The 23,302-nt window shown below is 34.6% G+C and overlaps 2 protein-coding genes across 2 annotated transcripts; one reads left to right on the top strand and one right to left on the bottom strand.

Moving 5' to 3' along the window:
* Positions 1 to 347: 347 nt before the first annotated feature.
* Positions 348 to 2,754, bottom strand: LOC107852135 (probable WRKY transcription factor protein 1). Its single transcript, XM_016697189.2, has one exon. It carries the CDS (start codon positions 1,922 to 1,924, stop codon positions 452 to 454), a length of 1,473 nt encoding a protein of 490 aa, XP_016552675.2. The 5' UTR covers positions 1,925 to 2,754; the 3' UTR covers positions 348 to 451.
* A 9,369-nt stretch (positions 2,755 to 12,123) lies between these two features.
* On the top strand, positions 12,124 to 22,420 carry LOC107843172 (F-box protein PP2-A15). Its single transcript, XM_047395993.1, has 3 exons — positions 12,124 to 12,932; positions 17,271 to 17,389; positions 21,645 to 22,420. Exons 1-3 carry the CDS (start codon positions 12,612 to 12,614, stop codon positions 22,120 to 22,122), a joined length of 918 nt encoding a protein of 305 aa, XP_047251949.1. The 5' UTR covers positions 12,124 to 12,611; the 3' UTR covers positions 22,123 to 22,420.
* The last annotated feature ends 882 nt before the right edge of the window (positions 22,421 to 23,302 follow it).

Here is a 23,302-nt window from a genome sequence, read left to right on the forward strand (position 1 = left end):
GATTTTTCAAAATAAACTATTTTTTAAAAAATCTGACATGCAATCATCGACCTCAATTACTTTTGAAAATTCTGACACACCCATCGATGTCAATTACTTTTGAAACTTCTGACACACCCATCGACATCGACATTTTTAGAGAGTCCTAACAACAAAACAGACTTGATTCAGGATTCAAGAATAAAAAAAAACAAGGCAATGGCCTTCAAAGTATCTAACATACGCTCATATTGACATTTTACTCTGTTGGAAAAATCTGACACGCACTCATCGAAATTAACTACTTTTGAAAAATCTGAAAAAGGCTTGAGAAACTAAAAAAGACTTGATTCAAGATTCAAAATTGAAAAAAAAACACAAGGCAAAAAGCATGTATATACATTTATTTACATTTTGTTAACAGATCTTCTGCTGCTGCTAGCTTCTACTAGTATTGTTGTACAATTTTTCATCATCCAGTAACAGAAGAAGGGTCACTATTTCTATTTGGATGATACTGAAGAAAATCAAGAAGCTCAAGTTCTTTTTGCTTCAACAAAAGCACCATTCTTTCATTCTCCAATTTCTTTCTCTCATTCATAAGTTTTTCCCTTTCCATTTCTCTTTCCTTTTTGCTTATAAATTTCTCCCATTTCAATCTTTGCTTTTGAAGCTCAAATGTTTGGTACATATAGCCAACATGTTGTTCTTCCAATTGCATCATTCTAGTTTTCATCCATTGTCTCTTTTCAAGTGGACTTCTTTCCCTATCTTGAACTACATTAGCTAATTCTGTGCTCAATTGTTGTACCATTGGTGATGAAGTTCCTAGCTTTCTTTGCCTCTTTCTTGATCTCTCATCAATGTCATCATCGTCCTCGTGGTGGTGGTGGTCGTCGTGGTCGTGTCCTCTTGCACCGGATACCTCATCATCGTCATCCTCCTCGTCTTCGTCATCCTCCTCATCATCATCATTTTCACCACTTGCCACTTTTACTAAACTAGAAGCACCAATTCTGGCATTTGCATTTTCGCACGAATGCAGACACCTCTTCTGAGCTTGCGAATTCGCAGCCTCAGCAACAACGCTACTACCACTAGCACCACCAGCACCAGCACCAGCACCAGCAGCATTGTTATGACCACAACTATTATGATAAGCACACATTTCTCTAAAAAACAAGTGCTTAGAATTCAACAACTTCTTCACTTCTTCTTTCATCTTTGGTGATAAATGATCCATTGTTTCAAGCAAACACTGATTCTCCACAACTTTACAAGCTGTACCTTTACCAAGAATGTCATTAACCCTCTTGTACCTCTTATTCAAGTCATTGAATTTGTCTTCACATTGTTGTGGTGAAACATAAAAACCCCTCTCCATCATTGCTCTAGACACTGATTTCCACTTTCCCTTCTTTTGCAACACCCCTACCCCACCCCCACCCCCACCCCCACTACTCCCCTTCTTTTTTCCACTAGGATCATTATTGTTGTTGTTATTCCCTTCAGAACCAACTTCATCACCAATATAATAAACAACCATAATCAACAACTTCACCATATTATCAGTCCACTTCATTCTTTGCCAAGGACAAGTTTTGTTGTTACTATTAATCCTATTCCCATCATCAGTACTATTGTTATCAGCACTAGGAACAGGTTCCTCATCATCACTAAAACTCAAGCTTTGGTTTTTACCCTTCTTGTTGTTGTTACCAAATGGAAAACCTTGCCTCAATACTTGTTGGTTATCACCATTTTCTTGATGATGTGCAAATGAGACTATAGGGTGGTGAGGTGGGGGTTGAGGGTGGGGTGGGGGTTGAGGGTGCATGTGGTGTTGGTGGTGAGGATTTTGTTGAGGGATTTGATGGTGTAATGACATTTCTAATCCCAACATACCAGGACCACCAATATTTGAATATAAACCTCCAGAATCCATCAAGATGATCAAGAAAATCCAAAATCTTGACAACCCCACAAAGTAAAATCTTATGATTAGCACAAAATAGAAAAAAAAAATCAAAATCTTGAAAACCCCACAAGGCCAAACCTTATGATAAGCACAAAATGGTACCAAAACTAGAAGAAAAACTCAAAATCTTGAAAACCCCACAAGGCTAAATCTTATGAAAAGCACGAAATGGTACCAAAACCACAAGAAAAATTCAAAATCTTGACAACCCCACAAAGCAAAAACTTACAATAAGCACAAAATGGCACCAAAATGATCAAGAAAAATTCAAAATCTTGAAAACCCCACAAAGCAAAATCTCATGATAAATACTTACATTCAAAATTTTGGAAACCCCACAAGGCAAAATGTTATGTTAAGCACAAAAATTTCAAAATCTTGAAAACCCCAAAGCACAAAAATTATCACTTCATAGGTACATTCTTAATCCTATGAGACACAAAATGGTACCAAAAAAACACAGAAGAAAAACAGCCTAAAGCAAAGAGAGAGTTAAGTAAACATCACCAGACTACTAAAGTTTCAATCTTTGAAAGTAAAAGCAGCTAAAAAGTTCTTTCAAGAAATAAAAAAAGATTCTTTAAATATATTTTCTGGTGCAATTTTGTGAATGAAGAGAAATAAGTGAGTGTATACAAGTTTATACAAGAAAGAGCAGCTGGTTTTTTAAGCTGTGGATTATACAGGTAAAAACTGCCCATGGTTTTTTCACTTTTAAGCAAATGTGTCAGCTTAAAAACTAAAGTGAGAGAGTCCCATAGGATTTTGCTAAACTGTTTGTCACCTTTTTTGTCTTTGGGTCAGAGAAGTGTTTTCTTTGACCTTGTTTTTTTATAGTATACTTTTGCCATGTGTTTCATTTGTAGCCATTGGATGTGGGGTGAATTTAAGGGGTTGTTTGGTAAGTAACTTTTAAGTAATGAAAGGATTAAAAGGTTGGTTCCGTGTACTAAAGCTTTAGTTATATATGAGATTCTAAGTGAACTTTAAGTAATGAAAGGATTAAAGGACAGTTTGGCGCACTAATATTTTTGTTGTGTGCGGAATCCTAAGTGAACTTTTAAGTAATGAAAGAATTAAAAGGATAACTCGATGCATAAAGCTTTCGTTATGCATTAGATTATAAGTGGATATAAGTAATGGAAGGATTAAAAGGACGGTAAAGGAATTCTAAATGAACTATTAAGTAATGGAAGGATTAAAAGAACAGTTTGGTGCATTAATGTTTCCGTTGTGCGCAGGATCCTAAGTGAACTTTTAAGTAATGAAAGGATTAAAAAGATCACTCGATACATAAGGTTCTCGTTACGTGTCGGATAATGAGAGGAGGTGAACTTTTAATGGAAGGGTTAAAAGGACAATTTAATGTACTGAAGCTTCAATTATATATGGGATTTTACATAAACTTTTAAGTAATGAAAGAATTAAAGGGACAGTTTTATGCACTAAAACTCTCGTTGCGCGTGGAATCCTAAATGAACTTTTAAGTAATGAAAGAATTAAAAGGATAATTTAGTACATAAAGCTCTCGTTATGCGTCAGATCATAAGTGAATATGAACTTTAAATAGAAGGATTAAAAGAATGGTTTAATGTACTAAAGCTTTAGTTATATACGGATTCTAAATGAACTTTTAAGTAATGGAAGGATTAAAAGGACAGTTTGATGCACTAAAGTATCCATTATATGCGAAATCCTAAGTGAACTTTTAAGCAATGAAAGGATTAAAAAGACAACTCGATACATGAAGCTCTCGTTATGTGCCAAATCATAGGTGAATATGAACTTTTAAGCAATGGAAGAATTACAACTGAATCTATTAAAACTTCTGCTATACACACGATTTGAAAAAGAACCAAATCAAAAAAATTATAATGCTCCGGTAATCTATCTTTACTTGTTTATGTTTGATTTGACGTGTTTTTTTAAGAAATAATAAATAAAAGTTCAATTTTGCTATCACACCTATTAATTATAAGTCATTTAGATTTCGAAAAATGAATAATATGTAATAGTAAGAGTAAAATCGACATAAAATAATAAATTATTTAGTGATTTTTTAAGTTGAATAAATAAAATTGATAATTATTTTAAATATACTGGACAAATAAAGATGAATGAAGAGAATACAAGAATTAATAATCAATAAACTATTTTCTTTATTTAATTTGATTGTCTAATTTTTATTTAACAGAATTTACAAAAGTAAAGAATTTTTTAAAATCTTATGTGTTTAAGAAAATTGTAAAATGTATCAAATTATTTTCTTTAATAGAAGAATTTTCTTTTATCTTACTAACCAAACAACCCCTAATTGAAGGAGGGCAAAACTGTAAATTTGGCTTAGTTTGGCAGTTTGAAATCTGAAAAAGAAGATTTTGACTTCATTACTATCATATAAAAGGAGATGTACAACTTGTAATGCAGGATGTACCAAAAATCTTAGGTAAGTGGTTTTATAGTACCCACTATTTTTGTATAAAATGGTTTTCTTAAGTGAAGAAAATTCTATGGTTTTCCATGGATCAACTTGTGGGACCCACTATATATAGATATTTTTTTGTGGGTGGTGGGGGTGGGGAATTTGGGCTTGGGCCTACTTTAGGTAAAAAGTTTGATTAGGCCCAAGTTTGATGGGCTTTGGTGGGTGGGGGTGGGGTGGTGGGTTGGGCTTGGTCCTACTTTAGGTACCCAAGTTTGATGGGCTTTAGTTGGACATATAATTGGGCCTAAAGTTGATTGTGAATAGTGAAACTTTTTAATTGTGGTAAGAAATTAAGGGTAAAAATTTCGCGGGCGTCGTATGGTCGCTTCATTTAAATGGTATTGATGTGTGTTTTATTTTGTACGAATATCTGCTTCGCTATTTAAGGGGATGCAAAAATACAACTCTACCCTTCGTTTGAATGAACCCCTACGATTTCATTGTTTACAAAATTTGTGTGGAAGTGTTTTATCTTAGCGAATTCTTGTTGAGTTATTGTTTGTGTGAAAGAGTTTTATCTTAGCGAGGTTGTGCTGTCGTTGTTGCTATATTCGTAGAGACCTTTGTCCAGGAGCGAACCTATAGCCAGAGTTTTGGTGCTCCGGCACTCATTAAATTCGACGCAGATTATATATAATTATATAAAAATATATATATAATCCATTATAAGATTTAGAAAAACATCTAATAAGCCAAGAAGATAGCTGAGTGTTTTAATTTTTAGATGAAACCTTAAAGCATTACACGTCAATACGTGTGTTCGAACCTTTCATGCACCCACAACCCCTAAATTTTGGATCCGTCACTGTCTTTATTTCCGCTAGATGTCAAATTCAGACAAGACACCATATGTCATAATCCAAACATACATATGATATGTAGTACTAGATTATTTTTTTATTTTTTAAAAATTTGAGTCATTTAACATAATCATGACAATAGTGTTCATCTTGTGGAAGCAACAAATTAAATCAACAAATCAAATCGTACATAACATATATATAACTTATTTATATTTTATATATTGCATGGTATGCAATTATGCATGCATGTGGAAACAAAATGCCATGCACGTCTCCATAATTTTATTTTATTTTTATTTATAATTAGACGTCAAGTATTTCGTATGTAGAATTATATTGAGTATTTTATTGTTGTTATACTAAGCGTCAAGATAGAATGACGCATTATTATAACTTTCGTAGTGCATGTGATATTGTCCATTATGTTTATAACTGATTTTTTTGTTGAATTTGCACGATTTTTCAAAATAAAAAAATCAATTAGAGTTAAGAGTATCACGTACATTATTCGTAACTTTTTTAAAAAAAGTTATTTTTTAATGTAGGACTTTCTTTTCACACCTAATAACATCGTAGCTGAAAACTTCTTAATATAGTATTAAAATCATTGCCTCGACAACGGGACACGAGTATATGTGGAGCCCAAAATATTAAGACATCGCAAAAATACTTCATACTCTTAATATAGTGTAATATTTTCTTTTTTTCTCTTTCAAAACTTATGATTTTTCTAAAAAGATTTCGCAGTGCTAAGTGCATACCTGTAATACCAACAACTTTTTAAAAAATAAAAATAATATATTTATTAATGTTGGATTTTATTTGCACATCTAATGAGATTGATATACTAAATTTCACGTGTCAACACATTACAAAATTTCACATACATATCTTTATGAAAAAAACTTATATTGATTGGGAATAATAATATCGTACGATTATCAATTTGCCGTTCATTTCATTTTAACTTATTCTCAATAATATCTAGCTAATTAAATGACTTTATTCTTTTGTGTACCAATATTTGAAGGCTAAAGCTAGTAGGGGTGTGCATCGGTCGGTTCGATTTTATATGTTATTGGTTTGGTTTATCGATTTTTAAATGTGCAAAACCAATAACCAACCAATAAGGTATTTTCTTATCGATTTTTCAATTTTTGGTGCTTAACGGTTCGATTTTTTATTTAACCAATAAGAAAATATTCATTAAATACAAATAGTAACAACTAAAATAAAATAATGAAATTTTAGTTGCCGCCAAAATCATACGCAATGTGTTTTAGTTTACAAGAATCTTCAAATTTGAACTGAATATTAGTTCGAAAAAAAACTGAATCCTAATTGTTGGAAGCTACTAAATGCTTCAAGCTTTCCAATACGACAATACCCGAGCTTTGTATTGTGCCTTTGTTGCCCTAAATAGGAATTAATACTTTGTGAATCTCCGAATTCTGAATAAGTAGTGTATGTGTGTGTGTATATATATATATATATATTAATAATATAAATATTTATACATATAACACAGATAGGAGTAAAACAATAACTTAGTGTATCCTTATTGGGTTATCGGTTTAACCGATAACCCAATAAGCTAAAACCAAAATTTAACTGTTTACCCAATAATTTTTTTTATAAAATCAATAAAAAAATGTTAACACAATAACCCAATACCAATAACCCAATAACATTTTTATCGGTTCGATTTTTGGACACCCCTAGCTAGTAGTACTCTTATTGAGTGTTTAAGTAATTCATTTAAGTGTATAAATAATTTATCTTTTAACACAGTCGTTATCATATGCTAAAATTCAAAACCAATGAACTCAGGGGTCGTTTGGTCGGGAAAGAATTATTTTGAGATAATTAATTTCAAAATTAGGTATCCCATCATATATATGCGATAATTTATCTCATCACCATGGTGTAAATGGTGGGATGAATAGTTTTGGTACTAACTAATACCTGACATCAAACATGAGATAAAACAATCTTTTATTTTATTATGAGTTTATCTCTTATTTATATCTCACACCAAACGACTGGGATCCGCGTGTCTCTAAGATATGACTTATGACCAACACAAGTTGTTATGAGATGGTAAAGTATCCCTTCATTTTTATTACAAATTTTGAGTTCGAGTTGTAAAATTAAATAAATTTATTTTTTAGAAAAGAATATGGACTGACCTTTTTTTAAAAAAAATGGCCACAATTTGAAAAGATGGACAACTGTAGCTAGTCGGCTATTTTTAATTCCCCTTTTTAGCTATTTGACCCAATTTGGCACATACAGTCTCTATACTCAATTGATACACTTTTATATTATATTGATACACTTTTTTAAAAAGAGAAAGGAAATTCTATGCAAGCATATGCAGTCCCTATACCCAATTGATACTCTTTTATACCACATTAATACACTTTTATACTACGTTGATACACTTGCACTGTCCATATACTCAATTGATACTCTCTTATACTAGATTGATACATTTTTAGAATGCATATAGAAACTATATAGAGTCGTATAAAATATGTATCTAAATAATAATTGTAGTTAAAAATTGTATAGAATGTGTATAAAAATGATATAATTATTATATAGAGTATGAATATGTATAGAAACTGTATCATTATTATATAGCCTACGAGAAATTGTTTCCATCAGTTACTACCAACGAAGCAATGTACTTTTATTAAAAGTAAGTGGAATAATGATACAGAGAGACCAATTTCTATTTCATTCAAATGATTGGTTTTGTTGAAAAATATCCAATGTGCAAATTATGTAAAGCAGGGAATAAAAATGCTATTGATCAATTGGTTTCTAATGCGGACAAAGTTATAATTAGCTCAATGCAATAATTTTCCCTTATTAAGTAGTAACTAAGTAATTTGTTTTCATTTCCTTTTATAAGTTTGTGATGTGATGGCTTTTTTATTCAAGAAAAATGGGGAGTATCTATTACAATTAGGATTACTAAAGATGCCCACTCCCCACACACGCCAAATGGCCATTCGGTTGGAATTATTTTTCCGAGTGGCTATTTACCGGGGGTTTAGAATTTAGGTATTAGTTTTGTAAAATTATTTTAGTTTTAAGTGTTATTTCTGTCCTTTTCCCTTTATTTTTTCTAGGGATCACAGCGTTGACTCCCAAAAGAGGATGAGACCCAAACATGAATCCATATTAATCGCGCCTCACAATTAAATAGCTAGCAATTCTGAGTTGAAATAGATGTTCTCACCAAGAAACTATATAAAATTATGAAATCGCTATCAAAACTTTCATTTTCGGTATCTATCGTACCAGGTCTATCCCTAATTATATAAAATTAAATTTTACATATTTTTCTTAGTAAAAATTGATTCGCATCTAATATTTACATCAAAGTTGAATCAATCACTAAATTGAAACTAAGAAGTTATTATTAATCATTTCTAAATTGAACGATGGAGAATATATATATATATATATATATACACACACATGTTGCATCAATCACTACAAAACTAAAAATCAATACCATTGAATTAAAATCAAAAAATGAATCAAAATGATTTATATTTTTTTTTCTCGAATAGGCCATGAGTATGGAGCCCCAAAATATTGGCTTTATAGTCTAATATTATCCGTTTAGTTATTTCTTTTGTCAAGAACGATTTTTTCAAAATAAAAAATAAAAAAAATCTCGTAGCATTAAGAGTATTTTTACATAACTTGTCACTTTTTTCTTTTGTCATTCAATAATTTAGAATTTTATTGCACACACAATAAAATTGACGTACTATATAGTTCAAACACTATATAAAAAAATAAATAAATTGTGGAGATTTTATTTGATGTCAGCAAATAACAGAGATATATAATCTCCGTGAATTATAGTTTCAATCTCTCACAATTTTTTTATTTTGTACTGGCAAAATTTTTTAGTTAAGAATTAAATTTTTTAATATGACATGACTATATATGACGCCCAAAATCATGTTAGTTCAAGACATTACAAAGATAATCGTCTATTTAAAGGGTAGCATATTCCCTAAAACAGACATCTTGAATATCCCATAAATTGATGGGCATTCGTAAAAAGATCAGGATCTCCAATATCCCACAAAATCATGGAATATTCATAAAGAGATCATCCTATGTTCGAGAGATACGCCACTAACGGCCCTCGAATTACGGAGAAAATCGAGAGAAGAATCAAGGGTATGTTCGAGAAATACGCCACTAATGGCCCTCGAATTATGGAGAAAATCGAGAGATACGACACTAACGACCCTCGAATTACGGAGAAAATCAAGAGATGAATCAAGGGAGGAACAGATTTGTACCCACCTCGTTTATCAATAAAATTGTTATTTCTTCATATTTTTATTTGTGGTTGAAGTTTATTTTTCATAAATTAAATTATATTGGAAACACAGACAAACAATAGGTTGTAAGAACAAAAACATGTGTCAATTATCGATGCATAACTCAAAAACTTCACATTTCTCAAAAATTTACGTTATTCGAAAATATTTTTCACTGTACTTTACTTCAATTGTTCATTGCTTGAAATAAAAAATAGTGAAACCCGATTTTTTTTTTCATTTTCAGTATTCGTTAAATGTATTGTTATTTTCATATGCATATATAGAGGAAGACTTACCTATGTTACTTTTGCTAATTGCATATTTCATTTTGTCATCGATGTAACTTGTTTCACGAGGTTGAATAAGCTTGTTGTTCCGTTATATTTCTATTGATTGTAGTATCTTAAGATTGTCGTGACAAAATGTTGAAAGTGTCTCTTATATTTGTTAATTAATAGTTGCTTAAATTTAGTGATTGTAATATTTTAGTATTCGATATTGATATTATTTGCTACGCTTAAATTAGTACTTACAAATTGTTAAATTGGTAGGGACACTAATATACTAGTTAACTGTTACTAGTATTTTTTAAAAAATATTTTTTCACTCACCAATAAAACAATAGAAAATATTTTTCTGAAAAATATTTTCTACTCACCAACCAAACACATACCATATATATACATACCAATAATAATAATAATAATAAAAGATAACTAGATGTATGAATTCAATAATTTTTACCTATATATACATACCATATCCTTTTTTTTTGCCAAGCATGTTAGTTAACTAACTCAAAATTTCAGTAAATATCAAACTATCACTAATTCTTTAATTAACTATTATAAGATGTAGCTCATAATTTTAAAGGTATTCTTCAAATAATTTAATAATAAAGTATTATACTAATAATGCTCATAATGGTCAAAGCAAGCCAACTATAAAAATTCCTTACGTTCCTCCATATGTAAGCAATGACCTATTTGACTAATAAATTTTAGATGTTGAAACATATTTTTAATATTAAAGTTGATTTATAGATATGTAATTATATAGTTGGATAAAAGAATTAAAATTATTAATAAATGTAGTTAATGTGCTTGCTAAATATTATATTATAATGACTAAATTACCATGAAATCTTTTGTAAGAAAAAATTATTTAAATCTAAAAATATCATTGTAGATGAAACAAATAAAGAGTAAAAACAAAGTGAGGAATTTTATTTTGAAAAATATATTTTTAAGAATTAGAAAAAATGTTAAAAGACAATTAATTTAGTCAACTTTAACTTATAAGCTTAGTAAACAATCTATATCTATAATATTAATACAACAATACCAATATATTAGATGTAATCTATAAGTAAGGTTTTGAAGAGGGTACTGTAATCGGACCTTATTTTTGTCTCGTGAAGATATAGATATCGATAATATTAATGAAATATAAGCATAAATAATCATCAAGGAATGTGGTGTAGTGATGTAACTGCTTCTTTTTTAATCTGTGATCTTGATTTTGAGCCGTGAATATGAAAAATTCTTGGTAGAAAGCGTTATTTTCAAACGAGCTCTGTCCGACATAATTTTCAATGAATCAGTCTAATGCAAATATCAAACAACGACAATAACATATTTTGTGAAATCCCACAAGTAAGATTTGAGATGGCAGAGTATACATAAACCTTACAACTACCTCGAAAAGGTAGAAAAGTTATTTCTAAAAAATCTTTGGCTCAAATGCAGCAAATTCAGATACAAAGAAGAAGGAAACAACCAAGAAAATATATAAATTAATAACGGAACAACAAAAATCTACAAGAAAAAATTAATATCATCAATAAAATAGTGCGATAGTCGAAGCACAATAAACAACGGTCTATTAGATATCACAAGCAGGGATCAGCTCCACAACAACATCTATGGCTAAACTCTAAAGTACCATACTACAACCAGTACTCGATAAATACTAACAAGCCTAAACCTTCGAAAAACAAGACAATTCTCCTACTCTAATACACATTCTTCATATCCTTCTAGCTAAGGTCATATCCTCGGAAACTGAAGTTGCGTCATGTCATGTCTAATCACCTTTCTCCAGTACTTCTTCGATCTCCCTCTACCTCTCTTCGTACCTATTATACCAACCTCTCGCACCTCTTCATTGTAGCGTCTGCACCTCGCCTTATCACACGTCCAAACCATCTCAATCTCACCTTTCCTCATCTTGTTCACCATGGAGGCCACTCCCACCTCATTTCGAATAACCTCATTCCTTATCTCATCGCAACTAGTATGCCCACTCATCCACCCCAACATCCCCATCTCTGCAACATGCATCATTGAAACATGAGAATTTTTGACTGACGAACTCTCCTCCCCATATAACAACATCAGTCTAACCAGTAACCACTATTCTATAAAACTTATCTTTAAATTTTGACAATATCTTTTAATCACACAAGACTCTGAAAGAAAGCCTTTACTTCATCCATGTCGCATCAATACGATATGTGATATATCATCGTCGATGTCTCCATTTTCCTAAATTATAGGATCACGCTACTAGAAACTCTCTCTTGTATGTCAAGACATACTTTCACACCTGCTTCATGTGACCTACACTGAATGCAAATATCGAACATCGAATAAAAATAAATACTATAAATAAAAAGTTTCTTGTCACTCTTTTGCAAAAATTTGGCAGTAGGATACATTACAAAGAAGTCACTACTTTACACATTGTCAAAATATAGAAATTTCCTCACTTTCCCCTAAAACACTCCGACCTCTCTACAGTCATCGGCGCCGGCAAAGAAATCAATGAATTGACCAAACTACCCCTCAACTCTTCCCTTAAAATCCCAAGGGCAAAGTCGTAAATTTCGCATGGGCTAACGGAGAACAATTCAACGGCCACCGGAAAACCGGTAAATTGACCAAATTACCCTTCATCTCTTCCCAAATACCCTTCAAACCCTAAGGACAAAACAGTAATTTCGCATGGGCGCATCATTATCCAGCTTAACGGAAAGTGAATCAACGGCGGCGAACGGTGGACGACCAAGTCTCGGTGACATACCGGAAAATTGTGTTGCTTGCGTTTTCATGTACCTTACACCGCCGGAAATCTGTAATCTTGCTAGGCTTAATCGGGCTTTTAGAGGTGCTGCATCGTCAGATTCCGTTTGGGATTCTAAGCTTCCGGTGAATTATCACCAACTGCTCGACGTTTTGCCTCAGAGAGAAAATTACGAGTGTGTTAGGAAAAAAGATATTTTTGCCGCTCTTTCTCGTGGTGTTGCGTTTGATGATGGTAATAAGGTATGTATATAGATTTTTGATTGAGCTTACGGGTTGGATTGATTACAACAATAACATACTCAGTGTAATTCCACAAGTGTGTTTGATATGTTTTGACTGTAAATGGTTAATTGAGCTCACGGGTCATGAGTTGATTACAACGATAATATTGTATCTAGTTTAATTCCACAAGTGGGGTGTAGTGTGGGGAGTGTAGAGTGTATGATGGCGTTACTCATAACTTGGAAGGTAGAGAGACTGTTTTCGATAAACCTTCATGTGGGGTTTGGAGAGGGGAAGGTAGAGTGTAGGATTATCACCAACTGCTCGACGTTTTGACTCAGAAAGAAAATTACGAGGCTGTTAGGAAAAAAGATATGTTTGTGACTCTTTCTGTTGCGTTTGATGATGGTAGTAAGGTATGTAAATGGTTAATTGAGCTTATGGGTTAGAATTGATTACAACAATAACATACTCAGTGTAGTTCCACAAGTGTGTTTGATATGTTTTAACTGTAAATGATCAATTGAGCTTATGGGTCCTGGATTGATCACAACATCAATGTTCTCGGTGTATCTTCACAAGTATGTTTGATATGTTTTGGTTGTTTTGATTGTAAATGGGTCACGAATTGATTGCAACGAGAACGTTTTATAGAGTGTAATCGCACGAGAGGTGTCTAGGGAGGGGTAGGGTAGGGTGAATGATGACATTACGCCCCCTAGCTTGAATTGATTACAACATCATACCCTGTGTAATTCCATAAGTTGGGTCTGGGGAAGAGAGGGTAGAGTGTATGATGATGTTACACCTATCTTGAATTGATTACAACAATAACAACATATACAGTGTAATCCCACAACTGGGGTTTGGGGAGGAGAGTATATAGTGAGTGTATGATGAATTTACACCTATCTTTGGGATGGGGAGAGTCTGTTTCTGATGGACCTACAAGTGGGGTTTGGAGAGGTGGGTAAAGTGTACGATGATCTTACTCAATATAGATTCTTGGGGTTTATTTGTTTTTGATTGATTTGAGCTAAATTGCTCGGACTCTTCAAAAATGTTATCGCACCCATGTCTGATCCTCCAAAAATGCCTTATTTTTGAAGGATCCGAACATTTTTGAATAATCCAAGCAACATAGGTTTTGAGTGTAAATGGTTAATTGAGCTTATTGGTCAGAATTGATTACAACAATAACAACATACGTATCCCAAAAGTGGGGTTCAGGAGGGCAAGGTAGAGTGTAAGATGACCTTACCCCTACCTTGGGAGGTAAATAGGTTGTTTCCGGAAGATTCACAAGTAGGGTCTGGGAAACAAGTGGATAGTAGAGTGTGGTGATGACCTTACTCCTATCTTGGAGAGGTAAATAGGTTCTTTTAGATAGATGCACAAGTTGGGTCTGGGGAGGGAGGGAAGGGTCGAGTGGATGATGACCTTACCTCTTATCTTGGAAAGTAGAGAGACTGTTTTCAATAGACCCACAGGTGGGTCTGGGAAGGAGGATAAACTGTATGATGACCTTACTCATAATTGGGAAAGTAGAGAGGTTGTTTCTGATAGACCCAAAAGTGGGGTCTGGGAGGGTATGATAGAGTGCATGATGACCTAATTACCACTAACTTGGGGTACAAAGAGGTTGTTTTCGATAAACCCACAAGTGGGGTCTGGGGAGGGCTGGGGAGGGTAGAGTGCGTGATGACCTTACCACTAACTTGGGGGTAAAAAGGCTATTTTCGATAAACCCACAAGTGGGGGTCTGGGAGGGGAAGAGAGGGTGTATGATATGAACTTACCCTTACCTTAGGAGGTAAAGAGATTTTCTTTTGATAGACCTACAAGTAAGATCTAGGGAGGGAAGGGCAGAATGTATGATGATTTTATACCTATTTTGAGGGGTAGAGAGACTGCTTTCAATAGACCTTCTACCTAGGGAGGGTAGGGGAGGGTAGAGTATATGATGACCTTACCCCTCTACCTAGGGAGGTAGTGAGGCTGTTTTCAATAGACATACAAGTGAATTTTAGAGAGGAGAGGTAGAGTGTATGATGACATTGCTCCTAACTTTGGGAGATATAGAGGTCGTTTTCGATAGAGTTATAGGTGGGGTTTGGATTTTGGGGGGGGGGGGGGAGTGTAATATGACCTTGCGCCTACTTTGGGAGGTAGAGAGGTTTCCAATAGACCTACCGGTGGGTTCCAGGGAGGGGAGGGTAGAGTGTAGGGTGACCTTATCCCTATCTTAGGAGTTAGAGAGGTTGTTTCTTATAGATCCACAAGTGGGGTATGGGAAGGGGATGGTAGAGTGTATGGTGATCTTACCCATACCTTTTGGAAGGTTGAGAGACGGTCTCTAATAGACCCACAAGAGGGGTTTGGGAAGCGAGGTTTGAGTGTATGGTGACCTTACTCTTACGTTGGGAGGACAAGTTGTCTTTGATAGACCCACAATTGGGGTTTGATGAGGGGAGAATAATGTATAATGACCTTTACCCTTATCTTAGGACGTAGATAGGCTATTTTCAGTAGATCCAGATGGGGTTTTGGGAGGAAAGGGTAGAGTATATGATGATCTTATCCCTATGTTGGGGAGGTAGAGAGGCTTTTTTTTATAGACACACAAGTGCGGTCGGGGGAGGGGAGGGTAGAGCATATGATGACTTTACTACCTTGGAAGGTAGAGAGACTGTTTCTAATAGACCTACAGGTGGGTCTGGGAGGGGAGGGTAAAGTGTATAATATCCTTACCCCTATCTTGGGAGGTAGAGCTGTTTTTGCGATAGACCCACAAGTGGGGTTTGGGAGTGGAGAGTAGAGTGTATAATGACTTTACACCTTCCTTAGGAAGTAGAGAGGTTGTTCTTATAGATCCATGAGTGGGGTTTGAGGAGGGGAGAGTAAAGGGTATGCTGGCCTTACCACTACCTTGGGAGGTAGAGGTGTTGTTCCCGATAGATCCACAAGTGCGGTCTGGAAGGAGAGGATAGAGTGTACGATGACCTTACCCTTACCTTTTAGGTGGTTGAAAGACTATTTCAGATAAACCCACAAGTAGGGTCTAGGGAAGGTAGGCTAGGGTGTATGATGACCTTACCTTTATCTTAGGAATTAGAGAGACTGTTCTTGATAGATCTACAAGACCTATAGATCTACAAGTAGGTCTGAGAAGGGAGGTAGAGTGTATGATGACCTCATCACCTCACCCTTATCTTGAGAAATGGAGAGGTTATCTCCGATAGATCCACAAGTGCCCTTTGGGGAGTGTAGAGTTTATGACGACCTTACCCCTACCTTGGGAGGTGGGGAGGGTAGACTTGCAAAGTGGGGTTTCGGAGGGGAGGGTTGAGTGTATGATGACCTTACCCCCCTACCTTGGAAGGTTCATAGGTTGTTTTTGATAGATCCTTGGCTAAATAAACATGAGTGGAGAAGTCATGGCAAAATACTATACAGAACATGCCAAAGCATTCTGAAAAAGGAAAAGTAACTACAACAAAATAATATGATATAATCGAAGTGCAATAAAACAACAAACATCGAAGGACAAGAAACTCCCTGCGTAATACTATGACTACTAGTATGGAAAGATTGGGTTAGAATTGATTATGGGGATTTTATTTGGGTGATATTTGAGATAATGTTTTTAATGTTCGGATAAAGTTGTGTGTATAAATTTCAAGTAGAATAGAAGTAGGAATCTTAATTCAGCTGTTTGACATTGGTAATTATGGTGTGTTATATGTGATAACCAGTACTAAATGGAGCTTCATGTAGAGAAGGGGCTTTTCAAGTGCTAAATTTCCTTATGTTTTAAGTGTCTTCATTCCTAAAAGAATAGTGTTCAGAGTATGAGTTAACTTATCCAGTTTCTGTGTAAATTCAGACATCCAGTCTGATATGAAATGAGCTTAAATGAAGTGGGAACTCATGTTGCCGTTCCAACTTGTTTGGGACTAAGCCGTAATTGTCGTTGAATTCAGACATCCAATTCTGTTCTTTTTTGAACTAAAATTTACATATTTAAAAGCTACATAAGAAGCATTATGAATACAAGTTTCTATAGTTAAAACATTTTAAGATATGTGTATGAACAAAACATAGTCAAAGAGTAATAGCATCAAATACATTGGGAAAGAAGTATCATTAGATTCTTCTTCCTTTTTTTATCGCTGACAGAAAAAAAAAAGATTACTTCCTAAGCATTTGGTTGGTGGTGAAAGGAAGTCAGAAATTTGTAGAGCTTTTCTGTGCCATTGAATTTCACTTGTGGGTTGGTATTGCTTTGTGGTTAAAGTATAAGGGATGCTTTGTTTTCTAATATGCACTTCTCTTTTGATGTGGGAGAAATTGCAGGAAGTATGGTTGGATAGAATTAGTGGAAGGATTTGCATGTCTATCTCCACGAAAGCGATGTTGATAACTAGTGGTGAAGACAGAAGACATTGGAACTGGTTTCCTACTGAAGAGTCAAGGTTAGACTAGTATGTTCAAACTATATGCAATAAATGTGTTAACTGATTATTAAGATCACTTAAATTAGAGTATTGATTTTAAAAAGATCACTTGATTAGAGTAGTTGTTAATGTGGCATTAGCTTTCATTTCATCCTCTTTTCTCTTGCGAACCACAGACAGGTCGTTTCGACTTTGGGTGGAACTTTTCTGATCTCATTGTCGGTATATGGTATGCCTGTAATCAGTAACCTTAGTTTGGTTATCATGATCCTAAGCCGGGGGTCTATTGGAAACAGCCTCTCTCTACTTCATCAGAGGTAGTGCCATAGTGGTATGGACTGGTACGCTTTACCCTCCCCAGACCCCACTTTGTGGGAATGCAATGGGTATATTGTTGTTGTTGTTGTAGTTTCTTTACCATGAGTGTAATCATTGCTAGTGCTGGCAAATGGGTGGGCTGGATCGGATATGGGCAGGTTTAAAAAGGACTAGCGAAAAATGGATAAATGTCTGACACACCCGTATTTAATACAGGTGAGAAACGAGTAGAGTAATGTATAGTATGGATACTCATATTGCAATTCCCTTATCTATGCTGTATGGTAAAATGAAAATGAATTAAGCAAGCTTTGAAATATTTAACTTTTCTTTTTTGGGGGTAAAACAACACAAACAAACAAGATTCCATAGTTGATTCTTTTCCCCTGCAAGTTTTTTTTTTTTTTTTTGTTTTCTGGTTCAACCAAAGCCACCATAAAGGAACAGACACAACTAATAACTCATTTCCTTAAATTAAGAGAATGATATGATATAGCATTTTTGATTATTTGAAACCGATCTAGAAATCTGGGTTCTTCCTAGGTATGAATCGCTGACAACATATTAACTGAGATATATTATACCGGCTAAATTCTAATCAAAGTCCTCTTTTTGATATAATCAGACAATCTGTTCTGCAATGAAAGTTGATTAATAGAGGTTATGAATCTTTGTAAATTCTTAGAATATATTGGGTTGTGTGTTTGATCAGCCTAACATTTCCTTGGACATTTGTCATATTTCTTTGTGAATTAATATCTTCCTGAACAAAAATTTTAAAACGAAAAAAAGATCAAACCTGCAACAATCATTTGGAACTTTTACCATGAGGACATTCAAATGTAGAAACAAAGTACCATAATGGAATGTCGGATAATAATGGTGTTTGGTGACAATGGGTTGGAGTGGGAATGAGATTTGGGTGTTAAGGCTTGAAAGAAGAGCTTTGATAGCTTGAAACCCATGTGTGATCTGTTGGTGGACTAAGTGCAAAGATAGCGGAATTTGTGTCCACTATTTAAGGTATAGCCTGAGTTAACAATTTTTCGCAAGTTTAGCGACTTCAGAATAAGCTTCAGACATTTGACGGACGTTGTAAAAATCTGCCTCCGAAGTTATAATTTTTTTCTTAAAGTTTGGCATATGGCTTGTGCAAGCAAACATAGGACATTTTTGTTTGAACTTTAGACAAACACGACTGAAATTTGGCTTGCCATATGACTGAACTTCAGACAGACACAGCTAAAGGCTTCAGAGATTCATGTTTGATGTAGGTTGAGAAGCTTATGTTGGCTGAGTATAGCTCTTAGACTATGGTATGGAGAAGCAACTAAGAAGAAGGGAAGATGGAGAAGAACGGGAGTAGCACGGAATTCCAATCCCAAAAAGACTATTTTGAAACCAAAGCAATCCTCAGTATCCACTTTTTTCATTATTTCCCTCTACAGTGTGAACGAAACTATTGAAACCAATCAAATAAATATCCTGCAGATGTCAAAAGTGAGAAGCTATTCTTGAGATTTATTTTCAATAGCACTAGAACATGCACATACAAAAGATAGAATTTCAAATTAGAATCATGCGATTACAGGGTTGCTTATTCAAGACTAGTAGAGATGAATGATAGGCATCTTCATGGAAACTTATCAGCTATAACTGATAAAACAAACACTAGCTGCTAATTCAGGAGTTGTTAGATTCCAAAACACACTTATGATTGAGATCTGTATGATTAAGATTCAAACCTTCATTAAGTGCAAACAAACGAGTCCTAACTTTTCGTTCTTTGTATGTCTGTTCATTTTTTAAGAATGATATCAAAAAAAAAAAGTGCTAGGTGCTGTTATTGTCCTAAAGCTGTCAATGCAGTATTCCTGGATATCTGGAAGTGTTCTTTTTCTGTTTTCTTGTTCTTTGATTTTCTTATTTTATGAGCCTGAAGGTAGTACAGGCGTAGCTAAAGATAGGACATAATGGATGAAAAAGATCCATAAAGATGATATCCACCATTATGTAATAAGCTTTAAACTTGTTAAAGAACTTCTAATATTATTATTTCATACATACATACATATATATATATATATATATATATATATATATATATATATATATATATATATATATGAAGCCAACTTGTTTGTGACTTAAGACACATAGTTGTTGAGGGTAGAATAGAGGACAACAAAACCATTCTTTTCTTCCTCACTCCTTAGAGAGGCCTTGGAATTTGTTACTATAGCACATGAAATTTTCAGTTGATAATACAACAACAACAACAAACCCAGTGTATTCCCACTTAGTGGGGTCTGGGGGGGCTAAGATGTACGCAGTCCATACCTCTACCTCTGATGAAGTAGAAAGGCTGTTTCCGAAAGACCCCCGGCTCAAGTCACGAGATATCACACAAACACATAGTAAAGCACAGAGGCGGATGACATAACATAGATACGGCACCCATAAGGAATATAATGGGGCAATAAGATTTGGATAAATTATGGATAGTTTGTCTAGGTCGATATGCTTTTGCTGGATAGTACAAGTTCTAAATTCCTATTTGTGAATGAGGAAGAAGATATTTAGAGGATTTCTTAGTTTTTATATAGTCAATTTTTAATTAGGATTTTGGCTAAAAGTTCAAATTTTACTCTTTTGGTCAATGCAAAAGTTACGACTTGGCTATTTATGATGATGTTAACGTATTTAGTATTGCAGGTGATTCTTCTTTCTCTGACTCAGCCACTTGGCCAGTAAACTTACTCTATAGAGTGTGTAAGACCATATCATTTGTTTAATTAAGAACACATGCTTCCTTGGGATCTCTTGCTAATAAATTTAACAGATTTAGGCGTCACTATTCTACATCTGTTAATAAAATTTGAGAAGTTACATGCCATGTTTATCACTCCATGTTAAAACTTAGAGTTCTTCCTATCAGTCAACGAACACTCAACTCTGTTTGGATGGTTGTTACATGTTGTTTCATAAGGTATCGTATTGTATTGTGTTGTATTTTATTGTATTGTATTGTTTTAAATTTTGATGAATACAACATTTTGATAAATAGTATCTTTTCCGTTGGTTACGTAATGTCATACATCAACTGATGGATAAACCTATAGGAAAACTAGGGTACGAGGTAGAGCTACTATAGAAAGGTAGGATAGGATTATTGAATAGTAAGTAAAGACAAAAGGAGAGGAAAAAAAAAAGAAGATAACGACGCGGCCACACCAAATTGGTCGTTAAAGAAAATGGGTCTTTTTGTCGTTACTTGACATGGATTTTAATGATACTTTACAATAAAATTTGAGTAACAATGTATTTAAGCTAACGACACAATACAATATGCCCTGCTTGGTCCCCCACCCCCGGCACGGTGGAGGTTCTGTAGCACGTCATGAGCATCGGCCAAGGGGCAGTTGAGCTACTCAAGTGAACCGCCTTACCAATAGGTAACAACCATCCAAACAAGCTATAAGGGTTGATGCTGTTAATTTCATAATTTATGAGACGTTTAAAGATGATTGACATGCTGTTTAAGACAATGTTATCAACAAACACTAATTCCCTAGAGCTCAAGGACAATGGGTAGATTAAACGTTTTCCTTGCAATATCTAATAATTCATGGGCTTGAAGCTTTACTCTGTTGGTTAACCATCTAGAGCTTATTCGAAGGTAAAAGAGGGTCAGTTTTGTGGTGGTCCACTGCTGTCTTTTGTTCTTCTAGTCATCGGATAATACTGACTATTAAAAGACCTGTGCTTTTCCTCCTTTTTCCTTGTTAGTTCACTTTTTCCATTTTGTTAGACTACCTCTTTCGTGTCCACATATAATACATTCTGCTGTTAGGAAACTGCTAGCATTCATCAGTTTTTTTTCCTCAAACGCAGTAACCAAGATTTTATTGGGAAGGATGTCTGAAACTGACTTGTAATGTTTCTGCTGCCGTAGGTTCCATGTTGTGGCGTATTGCCAGCAAGTATGGTGGTTTGAAGTAAGCGGTTCAGTGAAGTTCCCCTTTCCTCCGGATATATACACGCTAACATTCAGGGTCCATCTTGGGAAATTTCATAAGAGGCTTGGTCGACGTGTTTGCAATTTTGAGCACACTCATGGATGGGATTTAGGGCCAGTTCGATATGAACTGTTTACATCGGATGGGCAGCATTCAGTGAGTGAGTACTCCATACATGATAGCGATCAAGATGATGCTAGTGCCTATTTAAAGCGTGGCGGCAACTGGATAGAGTACAAGATGGGTGAATTTATAGTGAGTAGTTCCGACCCTGCTACTGAAGTTAGATTTTCCATGAAACAGATCGATTGCACACATTCAAAAGGTGGGCTTTGTGTAGATTCTGTATCGATTACCCCAAGTGATCTGAAAGCGCGTAAAAGAAAAGGGGTAGGGGTCTCAACGCATCAGTAAGTCTTCTTTTCTACTTTTCCTACTGCTCCCAGAAAGTTTTGGTTGGGGTTCCGTTATGCGGCTTATACTACATAAAAGCATTGTTTTTCGTGGAAGGAGGATAGTCATCGCCATTTCTCGCTTTAGGTATTTCCCTGTGTCCATGTATACCCTTGCACCCCTGTACTTGTGTTATTTAAACTACTTTTGTACCGGCGTTTGATTGAGCACAGAGTTTAAGAAAGGGTTTTGAAACTTGTGGGGTAAAACAATCCTGGCGTTTTCTGTGGCTATAAATCATCTCGTTAAGGGTCCTTCAGAAGCAACTTCTCTACCTCCACGAGGTAGGTTTAAGATATGCGTACACTCTACCCTTCTCAGATCTCACTTGTGGGATTTTACCGTATTAATCATCTCATTAGAAGGGGTAAATGAGAACTTAAAAGTTTAATTGTTTCTAAATAAGAAAGAGCGTGTGTGTGTATATATTTTTTTTCTTTGGCCTCGCTAATCGAGTAGCTCAAGAAGTATGTGTAAAACCTCGTAATGAAGGATGTAATCTTGCTCAGAAATGTAATGAGATTATTCGCAAGGCTTGCAAATGGAACTCGGTACCGGCCGATCATTAAGGCAGACTTCTGTCCCTACTTGATGAGTGGGTCTTGCAATCAAGCTTCTTTCTCCCTTTGTACTCGAGGCTCGATCTCCATCTGGCTCAAGGTCTTGCAATCAAGCTTTCTTCTGCCTTTGCACGCGAGGGTCAATCTCTATCCGGCCTTTGCACACCTCCGGCATTTGGTGGGTTATGCAAGTGATTGATTGGAGTATTAGCTAAAATCGCGTTGAATTTATAATAAACTTTTGAAAATATTCAAACTCGTATCGAAGGTGGAATTATAATCCTAAAATAATATATTCTGAAATTATAATCGAGATAACCTTATTTTGAACCAAATGACTTTAATAGAAAAATGGATTCATCACAACTATCATTCCATTGGGTTCTCAAAATGGAAAGAATGTGAAAAATGAAAATCGGTGTTATCATTCACCCTTATTTTTTTTTTGGTGTTTCCATTTTGACATAATTTTGTGGCTTCTAAAAAATCTTCATCTAATTACTTATACTAATAAACTTGTAATAATAGCTAGGTAAAGTTTAGTTGCTTTAATGCTAATGCTTCTCAGTACTGATTTATAT

This window comes from Capsicum annuum, chromosome 9, assembly GCF_002878395.1.
Source record: "Capsicum annuum cultivar UCD-10X-F1 chromosome 9, UCD10Xv1.1, whole genome shotgun sequence".
Taxonomy (NCBI): Eukaryota; Viridiplantae; Streptophyta; class Magnoliopsida; order Solanales; family Solanaceae; genus Capsicum; species Capsicum annuum.